Genomic DNA, 19,442 nt, shown 5'->3' with positions numbered 1-19,442 from the left:
CAATTATGTAATCACAGCACTCAGGATGATGAAGATTGGAATTCTAGAATACTCTGGGCTATTGATGAGTTTAAGGCTAGCCTAGACTACATAACAAGGCTTTGTCTTACAAAACGAAACAGAATTCCAGCTCTGTATAGAATTTAGGATATTTCACATACAAGTGCCTATAAAAATGGTTGTTCCAGCAGAAGGGTCACATTATGGTGTTTGGTGAGAACATAGAGTGCTAGTTCTCTAGGCCCTGTATTGGGGAGTTGGTTTTTATACTCTCAAATCCAGAAGAACAGGTGTCAGACGGGATGCCATGAAACTACAGATGCTATAGCAGTCTTCTTTCCTGGGTAGACAACAGCCACATTTCATCAGGGAGATAGGCAAGGTTAAATTTCTGTCTATTTGAATCCCCGACTTCCTGCATGTAAGAGCATCAGGAATGAGTAAGAGCATCAGGAATGACGCCACTCCGAGTGGTGTGAACTTTCATGAGGATCAGTGGGGTAAGCAGAAGAGGTATTAGGTGTAATTACGAGGTGGTGCTGATTAGCTCTGGGAAACTGGCTGCCACCTGCCCTATCGGAGACTTTGATCAGGGGGTAGTATTCAGGACATTGGCATCTTCAACAGGCTTGTCAAAATCCCAGGAATCATCAGTGCTGTTACTGACTCTGAATGATGTCTCCTGAGGAAAGCTGGGCTGGAAGGAAAGGCAGAAGTACCCTTTGCCATTAGAATAATCTTCCATTTAGATGTATGGGCTCCAAAACAGAGTGCCCCACATCAATGAAGCAAAGAAGGAATATGCTGGGGTAACCCCTACCTAGGGAGGCAAATCTCAGAAACTTAAGGAGATGGACTAGAGCTTAGGCACCTTGTAGACAAGTCTTGGCTCTGCCTGCAAAATCCTAAGTGACCATGAGAAGTTACCTAACTTCTCCAGAATCCATATTGTCTTTCAGCAGACACAAGTGTGTTACTTCATAATATGAGGTTTGGGCATCTCTAAAAACAGGTTCCGTAGGTAATGTTCAGTGTTACTTGATGAACTTGAGTTTTTATGCAACCCTTTTTTTACATTTATTTTATTTTATGTGTATGAATGTTTTGCCTGCATATATGCATGTGCACCCTGTGTATGGTTAATGTGGTGCTCTTGAAAGTCAGAAGTGACTGCATTGGGCTTGAGCAGCTTCCAGCTTTGAAAGCTTTGGGAGAGAATTCTCTTCCCCAAAGTGTTACAGCTCTATAAGACAAATGGTCCTTGATGAAATAACTCATGTGTATTTTAGTCCTTGTGGACAGGGTCTTATATAGATTTTAGGGTGGGCTGGTGTCTAAAAGCATATGCTTTCTATTGGCTTGGTCTGAGATGTTGGGAATGCCTCATCTACATGTGGAGGGGTGTTGGGCGATGCCCCCATGTGACTGACTGTCACAGTCCTGTCCATGGGGTATTGTGGTTACATGTTCCAGGACAGGAACCTGACTGAGAGTAGATGAAATTTCTATCATCCTTAGGCATGAGAGTACTAGGATTTCTGAATCCACTCAGCCTTACCATGTTTTTGTCTGGTGACATGGTTCCACTTAGATGGTTGTCCCATAGATTATATGACATTTACACAGGTGGTACTATTATAAGAGAAGTTAAGGAAGCACCTGGGGACACTGGAGGTGTTAAAGTAGTACAATGATTCATTTTCTCCAGTGCTTATAATCTGTGCAGCTGTGGAAATACCATTTAGAGAACAATTAGTAAGAAATATTATACAGTAGGCACTAAACTGAGTGGTATAGGCTGTGAGTGGATCAGTGTGAGATTATTAAAGGAGGTATGACTTAGTCTAGGGCTTTAATGACAAGCTACAGTTGGAAATAGAGAGGAAGGGGAAGAAAGATTCAGAGAGGGTGAGGCACAGGACTAAGAGGCAAAGAGATGGGAGGAAGTAGCATTGCTGCTAACTTGTGGTTGGCTCTCTGAAGGACTTTCCAGTTGTCTCATGCAGGGCTTGCATCCTTTATGAGAGTGAGGATCAAGACCTTCTTATTCATTTGAGCATGCCCATATCTACCGCAGTGCCTGGCATATAACCAGTGTTTGATAAATACACTTAAATGCATTCAATCCCATTAATGTCCATACAAACTTAGTAGGATAGAATCAAAGTAATGGTTAGAGATAATTAGATGAACAACCTTATGTTCTCAGAAAGATTTCTGAAGGAAGTCGTGGTTAATTGTAATTAGAGGGATATAATAGAGAGATTCTGGTCAATTTAGACTTGATGTGGCACATGGAAAAGTACACGTTGTCGCTGAGAGTTCTTAAGTAGAGAGAGATAAAGAGACAAAGACAGTCTCTTGCAAAATTCAAGAGTGACTGGATGGGAATGGATGCAATGGGAACCTAGCAAAGACAATGTTGAAATGATGCAGCCACTCATTTGCTTGCTCAACAAACACCTACTGAAACCATAATAGATATCTGAGGTCAAACTCTAGGTCAGGAAGGAGAGTAAGATGCTCACATTGTAAATCTTGCTACCAAACACTCTATACACTGAGCATGATGCTAAGGCAAGCACAGCCGTAATTAGAACCCAGGAGAAAGTTAAAAGCAGAAACCTAAGTGAGGACAATGGACAATGGGAGATTAGATCTGTTGGGCAGGAGGAACCTCAAAGGGTCAAAGGGTTAAAGCAGTGCTTCTGACATCTCCCTCCTCATCACCCCCATGCTCTGTCCTCTTTATTACTGTGCTTCCCGGAGCTGTCTTGTTTATTTCTCCTTCTACTATTGTTTGACTCTCCCTTCCCTTGCCACACTATAAGCCCAAAGCTGAAGAGTTCTTATTTGCCCTAGTTTCAGTTATAATCTTAACACCACACTTAATATCTTGCACTACCATCTTTTTTTTTTTAAAGATTTCTCTTCAGTCATGTGTAGATGTCTATGTCTGTCTCCTATTTGTGGATAGGAGGTGGATATGCACCTGAGTTGCCAGACCTGAGGAGGTCAGAGTCATTGGATCTCCTGGAGCTGGAGTTACAGACAGTTGTGAACTACATAATGTGAGTCCTGGGAACAGAACTTGGGTCTTCTAAAAGAGAAGCAATTGCTCCTATCCACTGAGTCATCTCTTGAACCCTGCACTCTGCATGTTAAAGAAATAAACATTTTAGAATGAATAAAGTGTCATTGGGGTTAGATTCCCATAGGCAGCATTTAGACGTTTGGTAAAATGGGAGGGGAGAGACACTAGTTTAGATATGTGAAATCTTATATGTAATGAAGAAAAGATGATCTATCTGGAAGATGGATTTACAAAAAAAAAAAAAAACACCTTATCAAAAGATACTGTGGTGGATTAGAAAGAAGGAAGGAACAAAGCAAATGATGATTTCAGTATTTGTGTCTTTGGAATCTGACAAAATGGGGATTGAGAGAAGTCAGAAGAAAGAAAATGGAGAGGACATTTGTAGAGTATGGGGGCAGTGGCTAGCAAATCACAGATGTGACAACTGTGAGCATTTGTAGGGTGGGATTAATCATGTGGAGTCAGGTCTGAACAAGGCAGATTGAAATATGGGTGCAGAAGAGATGCTAATAACATACACAGCAAAGGGTATGAAGGAGCAAGCTAAGAGAGAGAAAGGCCCACAGTCTTGGAGACTGGAGGTGATAGATTCTCAAGGGACATGGAGAAAGCATAAAGAGAATATTTGTGGACAGGAGGTTGACAGTTCCTGCTGCTGCAATGTCCAAAGCCACGGAGGTTATAGGTATTCAGATGTGCCAGGTGGAGGTGCAAGATAATACATACATAAATAAACATAATACATATGTATGTGATGTATTCCTTGGCATGGTACCCAAAATAATAGAGGAGTACACATGTGTGTATATTACATTTAGGAATATGTATAATCCTTTTTTTATTATCTAAATAAAACCTCCTTATAATGTCTTGAGTTGTTGTCATTTCACAGTATCTAGAAACCACAAATTAACCATTTTTCCAATGCTAAGCATTTAGGTTATATCTGCACATGGCCATTTTTAATATACCACAAGGTAGAGTATCTATAGAAAATTACCAATTATAACCCTGGTTACTTCTTTGTGCTGCTACCTGAAAAATGTTTAAATACATGGTACATGTCATTGCAATTTCTTTCCTAGGAGATAGCATTAACTTATACTCTCACTCAATTTGATAGTTTCTATTTTCCCACACTTTGAACCTTACTGCTAGGGTATTGAAAACAAGTAAAAAATTATTTTTATTAAGTTGATGAAAGAAAAAGCAGGAGACTGGTTCACTAGTTAAAAGTACTGGCTGTTAAGCCAGGCGTGGTGGCGCATGCCTTTAATCCTAGCACTCGGGAGGCAGAGGCAGGCGGATTTCTGAGTTCGAGGCCAGCCTGGTCTACAAAGTGAGTTCCAGGACAGCCAGAGCTATACAGAGAAACCCTGTCTCGAAAAACCAAAAAAAAAAAAAGTACTGGCTGTTTTGTTCCCAGCACCCATAGTGTGTAGCTTACAACCACTTGTAACTCCGGTTCCAGGCTATCAATGTCCTCTTCTGGTCTTCAAGAGTACCCTCACACATGTAACAGACACGGACACATGCAGAAGTGCATACATTAAAAAAATATTTAAAAAGTAATACAATTATTTTAATGTGCTTTTCCATAGAGATTTCATATGTGTGAGTCAACTTTCAGCTACTGTATCAAGTAACTTATGGAGAATGTTTCTTTTGGCTCATCGTTTTCAGAGCGTCAGTGCATGCTCTGACAGATGGTGCTTCGCTTCTGGGCCTGCGCATGTCAATACGTCACGGCAAGCACCTACATCAGGGCAAAGTGCTCGTGGTATAGGAGCTGAAAGACAAAGGGAGGGGAGACTAGAGTTTCATATCTTTGTTTTTACCACGTGGCCCTTGGAGGAGCATTCCAGATCTAAACTGTAGCAAAACAAATATTGGCCATCGGTATAGTCTCTCTCATGAATTTATTGTGATAAAGTTGCTGATAAGCTTATGCTCTTGTGGGGGGGGGCAGGGTGTTATCTCTTGAAATTTGGTTATGTAAGATTGTTTTTATCAGGTAGGGTAATCTTTATATTTGAAGCTAGAATGTTAAGAATGAGATGCTGGGAGTCAGCTCAGTTGTTACAGTGCCGGCCATACAAGCATGAGGATTGGAGCTAAGATCCCCAGTACCCATGTGCAAAGCCAGAGCTGGTGGCTTACCTGTAATCCCAGTAACTAACTAAGGAACAAAGATAGAAGGATCTTGGTCAGTCCCTGGGGACTCCTGGCCAGTCTAGCTAAACTGATGAATCCCAGATTCAATCAGACACCTTGGCCTCCCAAAATAAGGAGAACAATTAAAGAACACATCCTATCTCTGTCTGACCTCCATGTGTGTATAAACACCCTTACCGCCCTCCTCTCCAACAAAACAAAACAAAACCCCAGAAAAAGCCAAAAGTAGAGAGAGGTGGAGAAGGCGTGAACTTTAAGTTTTTCTTGAACTTTAAGTTTCCTAAAAAATATTTATAAATTAAATTGAAAAAAAAGTATTAGGGCAGAATTCCAAGAGAAGGAGGCTTCAGAAAACATTATAACTCTTCCTGGGTCATTGCTAAGATCAAGCGCATCATTCTCTAATTATAGTATTCAGAAGAAAACCAAAACCAAAATCTACAAGTAACTGATTGTTTGTTTCCGTTCAGTGTCTCCATGGGAAGATGGAAAATGAAGGAAGAAATGAACCAACAAAAGAAATTGATCATCAGGTTATTTAATTATCAAGTTTAATCCAAATCTCCATCAAGCCAAATAGATCAACATTCAGTAGACTCACTGGGCCTCCGAACTCTCTGCCTCTAGGGATTTTCTGTTTTCACTCCCAGCTATGGCCTCCTGTACCTCCTCTCCCTCACTGGACTCCACAGCTGCCCCTGGGCCTCCTTTGGTCCTTGAGCTCAGACCATCATGCTTCTCTCTGGCAGACTGTCCCTGTCCCTCTGGAAGCTGCTCATCTTCTTGGATTGACAGCACTACTGCCTCCTGCTCTCTGCTGCTCTTACCTGGAGCTCCCTGCTTCCTGGGATCTGGGTTGTTAGTGTGACTTTCTTGCTTAGCATCCCCATGGTGGTCTGCCTGACTCTGTGCATCCTCTGGTACATGTGGCTCAGCTATCTCTGAGCTGCTCTTACCTGCCTCTGGAGCCAGGCTGTTGGGAGTTTCACAAAAGCCCTCATCACTCTGTGTAACTGATAACTCAGAATCTTCTCCCTCATCGTGGTCCTCCTTCCTGACTGGCTTGTCCTGAGTCCTGGTGGCCCTATGCTTTTTTCTTTGAGATTGCTTCTCAAGTGGTGCCAGCTCTTGGGACCTTTCTCTTGTTCCCAGTGTCTCTTCAGCTGCAGGGCTGTTTTTGTTGATTGCAAGTGCATCTACTGTATCTTCCTCACTGTGTCTTGCCTCTTTTCCTGAGATAGAGTCTTCCTTAACTTCAGGGAGATTCTGATTTCCTTCTTCAGAGCTTGGATCTTTCACAGCAGAGCCCTTTTTGGCATCATTTTCCTTCCATGATCCTGGGGATTCTTGACACTTCTCATCCCGTGTTTCAGCTTCTGGTGCTGGAGATCTGGTTATTCTTTCATGTTCTTTCCACTCCTCCTCCTGTTCTCCTCTACTAGATGTTTCTGAAACATTTCTGCTCCGGCTTTGAACAGACTGGCCCCTTATTTTGTGTTCTCTTTCTTGTGCTGGCAATCCGAGGCTCTCAGCTGCTCTAGCATCAGCATTGGGCTCCTCTAAATTTGTGGTTTCAGGTGGTATTCTGCCACCATCCTTTCCAGTTTCTTGAGTCTCAGATAGTTTAGTATCATCTGTAAGCTCAAAAGTTTCCTGTGTTTGAGATGATTTCCCAGTGGCAGCTACTACTGGCAAATCAGTGTGCTCTGACCCGGAGGGGCCTTTTTTCTGCAGGAATGGATCTTGTGTTGTAGAAGTATTTTCCTCATCTTCAGTTGGCCTCTGTATCATATGGTCACTTATCTTGGTGTCACTTTGCCTCCTGGATGGTTTACTTCTTTCTCTTGGGATCTCCTGTGTTGAACTGGTGCTCTGTTTGGGTACTTCTACTGCTGTATTTCTCTTAAATTGGACTCCATTGTATTCAGTTGCTGGTACATTTTCTGCGACTTCCCGAGCATCTTCTTTTGGCTGTTGGTTTTCAGGGTCATTTGGCTCAGACACATTTCTTGGCAGGTCGTGGGTCGTAATGTCTTCACATGGGCTCACCATAGGCTCATCACCTACCTCACCTTCTTCATCGCTGGGCTGACCTGATGATGCCATTTCTGATGGAAATATGAGCCTTTCTTGAGTTGGCCCAACCCCTACTACCTGCTGAATGTTTCCAGCGACTGCCCCAAAATCCACAGCATCTATCTTCTCTGATTTAGACATCAGTCTTGGTTCTGAATTTAGTAATGATATGTCAAGACAAGAGGGATTCAATAAGCTGAAGATTGCAAGAAGAAATTCCTCAAAACTGATGGTACCATCTCTGTCAAAATCCAGAAGGTTCAGCTTTCTCTCCACAGCATGAAAGACATGTGGCTGTATGCAAACACAAAGAAAACTAAGTTTATTCACAGGGGGTCATGTGTTCTGAATATTTTCATGTTTCCTGAGAATCTTTTTTTAAAAGAAATAACTTTACTCCTTTTAACATTAAAATAGCCTTAAACAGTGATAACCCATCAATTCTGGGTCCATTTTTTTTTTCCATCTCAGCACTAAGCCTAACACTAGCAATTACATCACATGTGTGCTGAGTTAGAAGCATAATAAGGCTGTGACTCGGTGCAGAGGTCTGCCTTGATGAAGCAACAGTTGCATAATGGAAACCTTGTGTGACTGACTAAGCAATTTCATAGGAGAGGCAGCTGAGACTAACAAAGAAAAAAAAACAATGTTAAAGGTCAGTGAAAGCAGAGAGCTGGTTAGCCAAGTGCAAAGGGATAGATAGCTCTTGCGCTCTCTCTGTGTGGGTTACAAAGTGGCAAATGGGGTAAGAGTGAGCTGCTCACCTGAAGGAAGTCCCCAATTTCTCCCTCAAGAAGCTGTCTCAGCTCTGTGCGGGTCAGTGTGGCCTGGTTATCGCCATCCTCAGTGGCATACTTGTGGAATATCTTAACGACACAGAAGACACCTCTCAGGAGCCTTGACATCTTTACAAACTCAGAAAGGGGCTGCAAGAAAGAACAGGGTCTGGTAGGTATTAGAACAAACACTTTACTCTGTGCAAACAGCAACACTCATGTGGTGTGTTGTCGAGAACAGAGGGAAAAAAAGAAAGAAAAGAAAAGAAAAGAAAAGAAAAGAAAAGAAAAGAAAAGAAAAGAAAAGAAAAGAAAAGAATTCAAACCTAAGCATTAACACACACAAATGAGGCCAGGGGCTGGGCGGTGGTTTAAACCTCTGAACCCCTCTGAGTGTCCATCTTTTTTCTTCTCACCTTGGATCAGTCTAGCCTCATCTGCTAAGAAGGAGCATATAACTATCAAATTAATAAAGCTTTTGGACGACAGAGAAATCATGTTCAGAAAACCAACCTTGTGTAACACATTTTGATCAAATGACATTGTTCCAGAGAACTCAGTGATAATAAAAGTCCTGACCCTACCTCATCAGTCAGCATTTAAATTAATCTCTCTTTACATTTTAATATAAATCTGAGTCCCATGCCTTATTAAATAGCATTTATGGTATATCATTTATATTCTTTGAAAGACCGCATCTTGGATGGCAGGACTCCCAGTGTAACATTCTGAAAAGGGTTGGCTTTTCTCCGAGCCACCGGCACAGTTTCCACAAGTCTCTTGTATAAGCAAGGCAAGCAGTAGCAGCAGAGCCCAGACATACTCGAGCGAGCGAGCGAGCGAGCGAGCGAGCATATGAGACTTACCTCGGTCAGGAGTGAGAGCAAGCGGAATGTGGGGCAGTGTGGGGCAGCGGGCTGTGAGCCATGCAGGCACTGGGGCCTTTTTATTGAGTCTCTAATTGCTTAGTTAGAAGGAGACACCCTCTGGGTGTAATGACCTGATTCATCACCACCAAACCCAGTCCCCCTCCTTCTCTGCCTTCAGCTCTCCCTGTGATGATTTCTTCTTTAGGCTGCTTCGGTTAAGCCTTATCAGATTCATTAAAAAGAAGAGGAAAGATCTCTTTTCCATGTACTGATAGCTTTTGTAGCTTGTAATTTTGAAAGTATTTCCAGGGCTTCAGGGTGGCAAAAGAGACTTGTTTTCTTCTAATCTTCCTGTTCTTAACCTGAGGACATAATTATATTTCTGGTTGACAAATCATAAGGCTGGCAGGGACCTCTGAAGTCATCTGATTCCTCCCTCTGCCTGCAGTCTGGCCTCTGATTGACCTAACCTTGAGGAAGGGGTGTCAATCATGTATTTAAAATGAAGCCCTGATTAATCATGGGACAAGGTTGAAGATGCTGGTTGATTCAGCTGTTTTCATGCTCTGTTCTCCTTGCCAAAAGGCCAAGTTAGAAAAATGTAATCTATTGTTAGATATACAAAACTTTGCTTTCACAATACCATATTTTAAAAATATGATTGGCATTTTATCATTTAAGGAGATCAGACATGAACATCCACATTGCTGCCCTCCCTCTGTAATGGGGACAGGGAGTTACAGAAGCTGAGGTAGGGCAGAAATGAGTCTAAGATGCTCATTGGAAAGAATGTCTTTATTACCAAACAGCTTTGGGTCCTTTTTAGAAACATGCAGTTCTTTTACCTTCTTAGCTATATTAATTAAGAATGGTGTGTGAAAAAAAAAAAAAAAAAAGAATGGTGTGTGTTCGGAGACATCCTTGTCTCCTTTCCAAAGGATGTAAGAAGCAGACAGATCCATATAAACAAGAGTAAAGGGCAAAGATGAAGTCAATAAAAAGCTGAAGATGGGAAGTTAGGAGAGACCGCAGAGACTAAAGGAGGAGTTGTTATTTAACAAAACCGTTGTTCTGAGTTTCCTGGGAAGGTAAGTTCACGTTAACTAAAGGTTGGGGAAATTCCCTTCTAGTAGTTTGTATGATCAAGCAGTTTCTCAGCACCCCCCTCCCCACAATGAAACACTGCTACCAAAAGTTAACATCAGCATGAGGTCAGTTTGGTTTTGATTAGTTAACATCCTATCTATACAAACTGTTTTTCAAACAGGACATCAGATGCTGGTTTATTTAGCATTAACCATATTGTGCATCCTTGCCTTGGAGTGTGATGGTCAGTCTCCTGAGAAGTGGTTGAAGGAACCTGTGTACGTGTCTCAGTTGGAAAAAAAAAAAAAACAAACTGGGTGGTGGTTACAAATAACTGTCTTCTAATAACAGCCATGTCCATGGGTGTGGGAGAGAAAGGAGTGTTCATGACATATCAGGTGCTTTGCATGGGCTATTTTAAGCCTGGGAGTACTTGTACATAGTTATTATCCTCTTAATACATGGAGAAGTTAAGGCTCTTAATTGCTGAGCAACTTGTGTGTAGACGTGTGACCAGTAAATGGAAGTGTCAAGATTCAGAATCTAAATGTCTCCAGAACATATGTCTCTGAGACCATAGACTCCACTCCCTATTAACTCACAGCTCCCTGGTCTGTGTAATACAGAGACGAATTTCATTAAAAAGATTACAGATTACATGGCTCGAACTTTCTAGAAACCAGACTTGAGTTCTTCTTAAGAACCTTCTAATGAATAGAGTTGCCTGACACTAAGTAGTACCTCTCCTAAAGCATGAGTTGGTGTTCCTGGATCTGTCTACACAGAGGCTGAAACGTTGGAGAGAGCCCTGCCATTAAGTAGAAAATTAAGTAGTTCACGAGGAAACACAAGACACCACAGTCAGTGTTCAGCAAGTTTAGTTAGCTCAGAGACAACACCAACAGCAGCCTCCTGTTGATGAGGTGTCAGATTCCAAAGACTAAGCTGATTACTGTCACATGACATTGTGCCTTGCTTGGCCAGATACCTTCTGTTTTATTTATTTTAACACTTACTTATGTGTTTGTGTGCACAAGCATGCATGGTCTTTGGGTTCCCCAGAGCTGCGGTTCTGAACTGCCTAATATGGGTGGTGGGTGTTGGAACTGAGGTCTGCTCCTCTGCCAGAGCTGCAAGCTCTCTTAGCCTCTAGCTTTCCAGCTCTTCCAGCATTAGATGTCTAGGGTTTTATACTCTAACTCCTATTCCAAAAGGCAAAGTTGCCTTTTGCCTTATCTCAGAACACTATAAGAGAAGGCTCCTGATTCCTTATATAGACCCTTCATTGTTCCAGCATTTACTGAAATGAGTATTGCTATCAATACTCATCCTATGAATGAGAGGTGACGTAGAGAATGGGGTCAGAGCAGTAAGGTGATTGCTCTGCCTTGTGTATAAAGCCTGTAGATTATAGTACAACAAGCCACAGATACTGCTACCATGACCAAAGTGAAGAGCTTGGCTGCCCCCTTTTTGTCTTAAACAGATCTTTGGAATCATTCCTGAGTAATGTTCTCACCCATCTAATTTTGTGTAAGTACGACATGGAAATGAGACGGGCTGAGGAAGAGGAGAGGGAGATTAAAGGGGGGAGAGCAGGGAGAGGGTGGGAGGATAAAGCCCGAGAACTAATTTTTTCTGAAAGGTCACAACTAGAGCTTGAATAAAAGCACCAAGTAAAACATACATGATAGCTACTTTGGAGGGAATAGCCAAAAAAAATAATTTATAGTTTTAACTGATTATATGGAAATTTTGGCAATAAGTGAAAGTTTCAGCATATTTTCACAATCTTATTTTATTTATTTAAAATGTAATGAAGGTTTACTTCAGATTATGGTAGAATTCAGAATTGGGAGACAAGGTAGACACAAATGGGATGCATGGTTATAAACAGACTTGTGCAAGAGATGTGTCTAAGTGGTCATTCTTCATCTTCCATTTTATTTTATTATTTTGTGGAAGAATGTGTAATGTATTACATGCATATTTGTAAGTTTTACCAAGAGGTGATATTTTGGGTTTTTGTTTGTTTTCAGGATTTCATATATGAGTGCTGTAGTAGCATCTCTCCTCTCCCTCCTCCATTTTTAAACACGTACCACAGGCATGTGGGTGTTTACTATCTAACCTCCTTGGTAAAGATTTTTCCTAGTAAATTGTTAACTGAATCCTCCCAGAAGGAAGTAAAAATCTTTTAGAGATTTTAGATATGAGATTCATCGGACTAAAGATGAGAGACCGACTCTGCCTAGGTAAGTGAGAACCAGAAATACAGTGATCTATCAGTTTATGTTGACCAACTTCTAGACTGACGGAGAGTCAGGATACCTAATACAATCATGAGCTTTCTGGGAAAATATGTTCCACTATGACATTTGAGTGTGTGGAAGGACTCTGCAGCCAGGCAGCCAGCCACTTAATATTTGTATATTGCAAACTTTTATTCAACCCTATCACAAATTTTGTGAAAAGTAGCCTATGAATACACACTAAGAGAAATCCATTATCATTCTATTGATGTAAATTGGTAAATAACAATATTTGAATATAAGAATGTCAGTACCATGGAAGATAAAGACCAGGATAGAAAAACCAGTTCTAGAGAAAACAGATATAATTCAGAAAACAGAAAAGTAGTTTAAAAACTTCCAGTTAAGGATTGATTGCTCAATCATTGGAAAGATGGCTCAGTAGGTAAATGTTCACCTGCTACTTTAGATATAATTCAAAATAGTTATTTTTTACTATCAGAAGCTACCATCTGAAAAATAAGAACACAAATAGATGTTTGGGCTGAGAAGATGGTGAAGCATCTTGCTATACAAGTATAAAAATGTAAGTTTTAACCCTCAGAGCCCACAAAAAGCTGAGTGGGGTGGCATGTGTCTATAACAGTAGGGCTGCTGTGGTTATTTGAGAGGTTAAGACAGAGGGAGGCTCCGCTCAGGAGGCAACTAGCCTGCTGTCTGCTGTGACTAACAACAACCAGGCTGTGTGTGTCTCAGACAAGATGGAAGTTGATAACTGACAGCTGAAGTTGTTCTCCATGCACACAATGGTACATGTACACACACACACACACACACACACACACACACACACAGAGAGAGAGACAGAGACAGAGACAGAGACAGAGACAGAGAGACAGAGAGAGAGAGACAGACAGACAGACAGACAGAGACAGACAGACAGAGACAGAGAGACAGACAGACAGAGAGACAGAGACAGAGGGAGAGACTCAGCATTTCACCAAAAAATGGGCCTAGTGTGGAGCAAAACATTTATTTCATTCACTGTTTAATAAGATTTTAACACCTATGTAATATGTTGTCATTTATATTCTGAACTGACTTAATAAAGTGACTTGCAATGTTAGGAATCTTTAATTATAGAACACACGGGAAAACTGACATTTATCAACTCTCCTCCTAAGCGTTTTGTGAGCATCAAGTGTTTCTTCCCAGCTGCATTTGAGTTGCCTGGAAGAAGAGCTTAGTTACAGATTCTTATGGTGATGAGCTCTTCTTGAATGTTGGGAAAGAAAGCCCACTTCAGTTAGAACAGGACCAACTGGGTCAAAAGGTACTAGCACTTCCAGTTCACTCATCACCAGTGTTTGCATCTTATTCTATGTGCTTCTTCTTGTTTTCCAGTTTATCAAACATTTTTAAAAATGTTCAGATATGTATGCAGTGGCCTGCCATATGAATGGATGTACGTTAGTGCATATAATTATCTACTTGTAGATACTTTGATTGTTTCCAAGTTTTTATTATTATTAACTATGACATGATGCATATTTTGTGGGTAAATCTTATACTCAAACTTTTAAAGTCATTGGCTCCTCCAACTTACCACTTAACATTCTTATCCAGTACAATTTTGTAAATGAAATGGTTGATGTTTGTTAGAGCTAACACATTCTTTTATATTCAAATAGAAAAATGTTTGTGTGGGTTATGCAAACACTTACTAATATATATATAAGTATATATGTATGTATATATACATATATATGTATAATCAGTGTGTACAGTGTAGTTAGTTTAAGCTCACATTCCATTAGCTTATCAGATGACTAAAGAATGATTTTGAATAAACAAATGAGGAACACCATGGGGTCCAACTTTGAATTTAATTTGTTATCTGACCTTCAGTAAATTTCTACAGTGTCTGATCACCTTAGCCATGCATGAGGAAAGGAGAGGAAATAATCTGGAATCATGGACTTTAGTGGGAAAGATATAAGTCTTACAAAACAATTGTCTTCTAGTGTTTTCTGTTGGGCTATCACCTCAGTCGTGGTTGTCTTGGTCACTGTTGTGTGCCAAGCCAGCTCACTGCCTGGAGCAGTTGTGTTCAGCAAGTGTTTACTAAGGAAGACTATAGGAGAGGGACTGAGCTGACTCCTACCATGAGGTTTACTTTCTTGTAGATTTCTCCTACGTTCATGACTATTGAACTAGACAATGGAATTCCCCTTATCCATGGACTATCCACCTTATGCTTTGCACAGGTCTTGATTTTTACTTTTCATGATTCCAAAGGCTAGTCTTATTATAAGGATACTGAGATTGAAGAGATTATTTAAATTGTTTCATGTTACATGAACAAATTTGGATCTTTTTTTAAAAATTACATGTTCATGTGTTTATTCATTTATTTAGTCTCTCTCTCTCTCGTGTGTGTGTGTGTGTGTGTGTGTGTGTATGTCTGTGTGTATATGAACATGAGTGCATGACCATGCCACAACGTTCACATGGAAGACAGAGAACCACTTGTGGAATCCATTCTTTGCTTCTACCATGCAAGTTTCAAGGATGAAACTCAGGTCATCAGACTTGGTGGAAGTGCCTGTACCACTTTGCCATCTTGCCCACCTATAAGTCTGCATCTCCATTCATCTGAAAACTGAGTTTGTCTGCTGAATTTTGCTGCCACCTCCTTCCGGGATGAGATGAAGCCACCATAACAAAGTACTGTATACTTATAAACTTATAAAGCACTGTGGCTTATAAACAACAGAAATCTATGTCTCATAGTTTGAGACTTTGAAGTCCTGAAACCAGGTTTCCATATGATCAGATTCTGGCAAAGACTCCCTTTTGGATTCATCAATGGCATCTTTCCCATCTTTACATTACATTGGTACTAGTTCCACTCATAAGTACTGTACCTGTGCTGGCTAGTTTTATATCAACTTGACACAAGCTAGAGTCATTTGAAGAGGGAATCTCAATTAAGAAAATGACTCCAAGAGATGAGGGCCGTAGGCAAGCCAATAGGGTATTTTCTTAATTAGTGATTTATGGGGTAGGGCTTAGCCCATTGCAGGTGGTGCCAGTCCTGGGCTGGTGACCCTGGGTGCTACAAGAAAGCAAGCTGAGCAAGCCATGAAGAGAAAGCAGGAAGCGGCACTCCTCCATGGTTTCTGCATTGGTTCCTGTCTCCAGGTTCCTGCCCTGTTTGAGTTCCTGTTCTGACCTCCTTCAGGATGGACAGTGATATGGAAGTGTAAGCCAAATAAAGTCTTTCCTCCCCAAGCTGCCTTTGGTTATGGTGTTTCGTCACAGCAATAGAAATTCTAACTAGAGCAGCGCCTTTGTGCTTTAATCACTTTCTACGGGCCTAACTTTCTATTACCATTGGCTGGAGAGTTAAGAATGGAGCCGGCCGGCGAGCTGCTTCTGAAGTAGGCAGGCTCAGCGCGCTTGCGCGGAGCGGCCCTGCGCGGGGTGAGGCCCTGGCGGGGGAAGGCACCTGTGGAGCCGACGGGCGGGCTGAGGAGGGAAGCGGGCGAGCGAAGTCCCAGTGTGCGCCTCGGCGGCCCGGGTACCCTCCCCTTTCGGGCGTGAGGCGCCAAGAGAGGAAAGCCGATCGGAGCGGACTCGCACGGGCGGCGAGGTGCTTCTCGGGTCTCCCAAGACCGGCCTCCCCGCGGCTTCGGCGCTCTGGTCCGGGTTCCTCAACACACACCTAGCTCCAGGCACCGGCAGAGCTTGTCGCCAGTCCGTCGGAGTCCCGGTAGTGGCCCGGGCTCTCGGTGGTGGTGGGGGGGGGGGGGGGGATGAGCTTCAGTCGGCGCTGCTACTGCGAAGACAGCTGGCAGAACTCAACAAAAATCCAGTGGAAGGCTTTTCAGCAGGTTTAATAGACGACAATGATCTCTATCGTTGGGAAGTCCTTATTATTGGTCTTCCAGATACACTTTATGAAGGTGGTGTTTTTAAGGCTCATCTCACTTTCCCAAAAGATTATCCTCTCCGGTCTCCTAAAATGAAATTCATTAGAGATTTGGCACCCAAATGTTGATAAAAATGGTGATGTTTGCATTTCTTTTCTTCATGAGCCTGGGGAGGATAAATATGGTTATGAGAAGCCAGAGGAACGCTGGTTACCTATCCATACTGTGGAAACCGTCATGATTAGTGTCATTTCTATGCTGGCAGATCCTAATGGAGACTCACCTGCAAATGTAGATGCTGCAGTAAGAAAGAATGGAGGGAAGACAGAAATGGAGAATTTAAAAGGAAAGTTGCCCGCTGTGTAAGAAAAAGCCAAGAAACTGCTTTTGAGTGATGTTTATTCAATAGCTAGTAACTTCACTTATTTCAGGGTCTCCAATTGAGAAACATGGCACTGTTTTTCCTGCACTCTACCCACCTATTGCTGTTGTAATAAGTTGGCAAACTCTGGCTGGAACTGGGCTGCAATAAAACATGCCAGTCATTAATGCTGACAAGAGCCTAACAAGTGCCAACTAAAGATGATTACGCATTTTGAATTCTAATGAACTGTTTTAACCTTCAGGAAGAATTNTAAAGACCTGTACATAGCACAACATGATCCGGATAATATACATATTGTTCATGTACATCCACAAACACACCTTGTACCAAATAATGCTTTCTTGTAGTAGAATAAGAATCGTGTAAATTCTTAAAGACTTTAGTGGGTTTTCTTTTCCCATTCATTGTTTTTTATCAGTTCAAAAAGATTCCTGAAAGCATGTCAGGTGAAAACCANTAAGGATGAAAAGTTTCCATATAATTTCCTTTAAACCATTGAGTCTTTCATTACATTCTTTCCATTTACTAATCTTTTATATTTTCTTTGTTTTGTCACTCTCCCCTTTCCTTTTATCTCTTATATCTGCCAGAAAGNTCTCAAATCATTTAGTTAAAATACTGAAATACTAGTAAATTACTTGAGTTTTCACGATGACTTCAGAGGAGGGGTCATCACTAGGTGCTTTGTCCTTTTTGTACTCTGATTCACCCATCTCTTGGATTGGATGTAGCAATAACATTTTCTGGCTGTTGAGAGCTCTTGATCCTAGTCATTATCTCCTGAGAACTTTAAAAACAAAATGTAAAGGCTGTTCTAAGTTCATCTTAGTGAGATTTATTCCAAATAATACAAAAATCCAGATTTGATTTTATTTTTGCCCTTAAGTTGTCTAATATTAAGGTTGGATGGATATAGCATGCGCAGCTACAGACTTTCTACATCTGGGATTGCTATTTAAAATGCTATTTGTCCTATTACCCTTCTCCCTAGTCCATATTTGTTTCTTCTTACAGCAGATTTTCCTCACCTATTGTACAAAGAAATTGTGATGTATATTTTCATGTAATTTGATTTTGGAATTTTGTCACCTTATGTAGTGAGTTCTTCCAAAATATAATTTTTTTCCAATTAAAAAAAAAAGAATGAATTTTGAAGAGACACAAACATTCAGTTCATCCCCTCAAAACTGTGAGGTCGCTTAAGTCTATTCTACTTTCTACCAATTACAAAGGTATTTAGAGAACCAGTTGGTGTTTTAAACTTTAAAGAAGTACCTGAGGGTGGTGGTTCATATCTGTAATTTCAGCATGTGGGAGGCTGAGGCAGGAGGATTACAAATTTTAGGGCAATCTACAATGCATAGTAAGGACTCTGCTCCAGAAACTAATACATAAAATGAAACTATAAAAATCCCAACATAATTTGTAAGAAAAATAGCAGTGAAAATTAGTCTGATAATTTTATAAAGATAATTGTTTTAGAAGGTGTTACCCTGGTATTCCTTACTAGAAGCACCCCAACCTTGCCTGTATTTGGGAAGATAGCTTAGCTCAACAAAGTGCTAGCCTTGTTTGCAGGAAGACTTAGGTTCAATCCCCAGAACCCACATAAAATAAAAACTGGGCAAGATGGTGGGCAATTGTAATCCCAGTGCTGGGATGGTTGAGATGTACAAATCTTTGGGTTTGTTGGCCAGCTTGGCATACTAGGCGAACTACAGGTCAGTGAGGGGCCCTGACTTTTAAAAAGGCCACAGTGCCAAAGGAATGACACATGAGGTTGTTCTTTGGCCTTCATGCATGCATGTACACACATGCATGTGGATGTACACACACGCACACATATATACACACACACATTTTTAGAGTAAAATCCATTAGACAAGAATCCCATATCTTCCATCAGATTACAAACTTACTGGCATCCATTTATAATTTATGTTCCACCCAAAAGGGTACCAATCTAAGCCTAGTTTTCCCTTTCTCTGTGGATGCTCTGTTCTGCCTTCTCAAAAAACTTGTTATATGGAGATTGGTGTAGTAGCACATGTCTGCAATCCCAGCACTTGGGAGGCAGAAACGGGAGGATCACCAGTTTGAGGTCAGACAAATGTTCTGTAGCAATAGAACAGGATACAGAATAAGCAGAACAAAGCAAAGAAGAAAGGAAGGAAAGAAGGAAGGAAGGTATTTAAGATTGTTTTCTGGATCATCTCTTTTCTAATTTATCCTCTTTTTGTCAGTCATTTCTCATCAAAGCACTAAAGAAAACTCAAGCATCTCATTTTACAAAATCCAGCCTTGTATCTCAATCCCACTTAACCTCCTTTCTACCTGTGATAGTTCACGTTCTTCTTGAGACTTGCCTTCCCATGCTTCTGTTTATTTTCAATGGGTACCCACCCTGTTCCATTGTCTGTCATTGATGAACATGTTACCAAAATAAGCACTTTCTAGCATTATTTCACTTGCTTTCTCAGAAGTGTTTAATAACTATCTTTTTGTTTGTTTGTTTTAATTATTTATATTCCAGCCATTACCTCCTGGTCATTGTCCCCCCTCCCACAGTTCTTCATCATATTCTTCTACCCCATTGCCACTGAGGGTGCTCCCCCACCCCAGGAGGCTTTCCCATTCCCTGAGGCCTCAAGTCTCTCAAGTCTCTCCCCATGCTCATGGATTGGCAGGACTAACATAGTCAAAATGGCCATCCTTCCAAAAGCAATTTACAGATTCAATGCAATCCCCATCAAAATTCCAACCCAATTCTTCACAGAGTTAGAAAGGG

At 41.2% G+C, this 19,442-nt stretch overlaps 1 protein-coding gene and 1 pseudogene across 1 annotated transcript; one reads left to right on the top strand and one right to left on the bottom strand.

The window, feature by feature from the left end:
* Positions 1–5,796: 5,796 nt before the first annotated feature.
* Tchhl1 (trichohyalin like 1) lies at positions 5,797–9,042 on the bottom strand. The gene is made up of 3 exons (XM_021197156.1): positions 8,994–9,042; positions 8,116–8,277; positions 5,797–7,642 (listed from the first exon to the last, which is right to left on the bottom strand). Exons 2-3 carry the CDS (start codon positions 8,254–8,256, stop codon positions 5,870–5,872), a joined length of 1,914 nt encoding a protein of 637 aa, XP_021052815.1. The 5' UTR covers positions 8,257–8,277; positions 8,994–9,042; the 3' UTR covers positions 5,797–5,869.
* Positions 9,043–12,315: 3,273 nt separating this feature from the next.
* LOC110320840 lies at positions 12,316–17,237 on the top strand (annotated as a pseudogene).
* The last annotated feature ends 2,205 nt before the right edge of the window (positions 17,238–19,442 follow it).

The sequence above is a fragment of the Mus pahari genome, chromosome 4, assembly GCF_900095145.1.
Source record: "Mus pahari chromosome 4, PAHARI_EIJ_v1.1, whole genome shotgun sequence".
Taxonomy (NCBI): domain Eukaryota; kingdom Metazoa; phylum Chordata; class Mammalia; order Rodentia; family Muridae; genus Mus; species Mus pahari.
Note: the sequence above shows the minus strand (reverse complement) of the source record. Positions and strands in the feature narration are given on the sequence as shown.

What these genes read in the sequence shown, in the direction of transcription:
- Tchhl1 (XM_021197156.1), bottom strand. Translation starts at nt 8,256, where the DNA reads ATGTCAAGGCTCCTGAGAGGTGTCTTCTGTGTCGTTAAGATATTCCAC. An exon ending in AAATTGGGGACTTCCTTCAG is followed by an intron (nt 7,643 to 8,115) that starts GTGAGCAGCTCA and finishes GTTTGCATACAG; the next exon opens with CCACATGTCTTTCATGCTGT.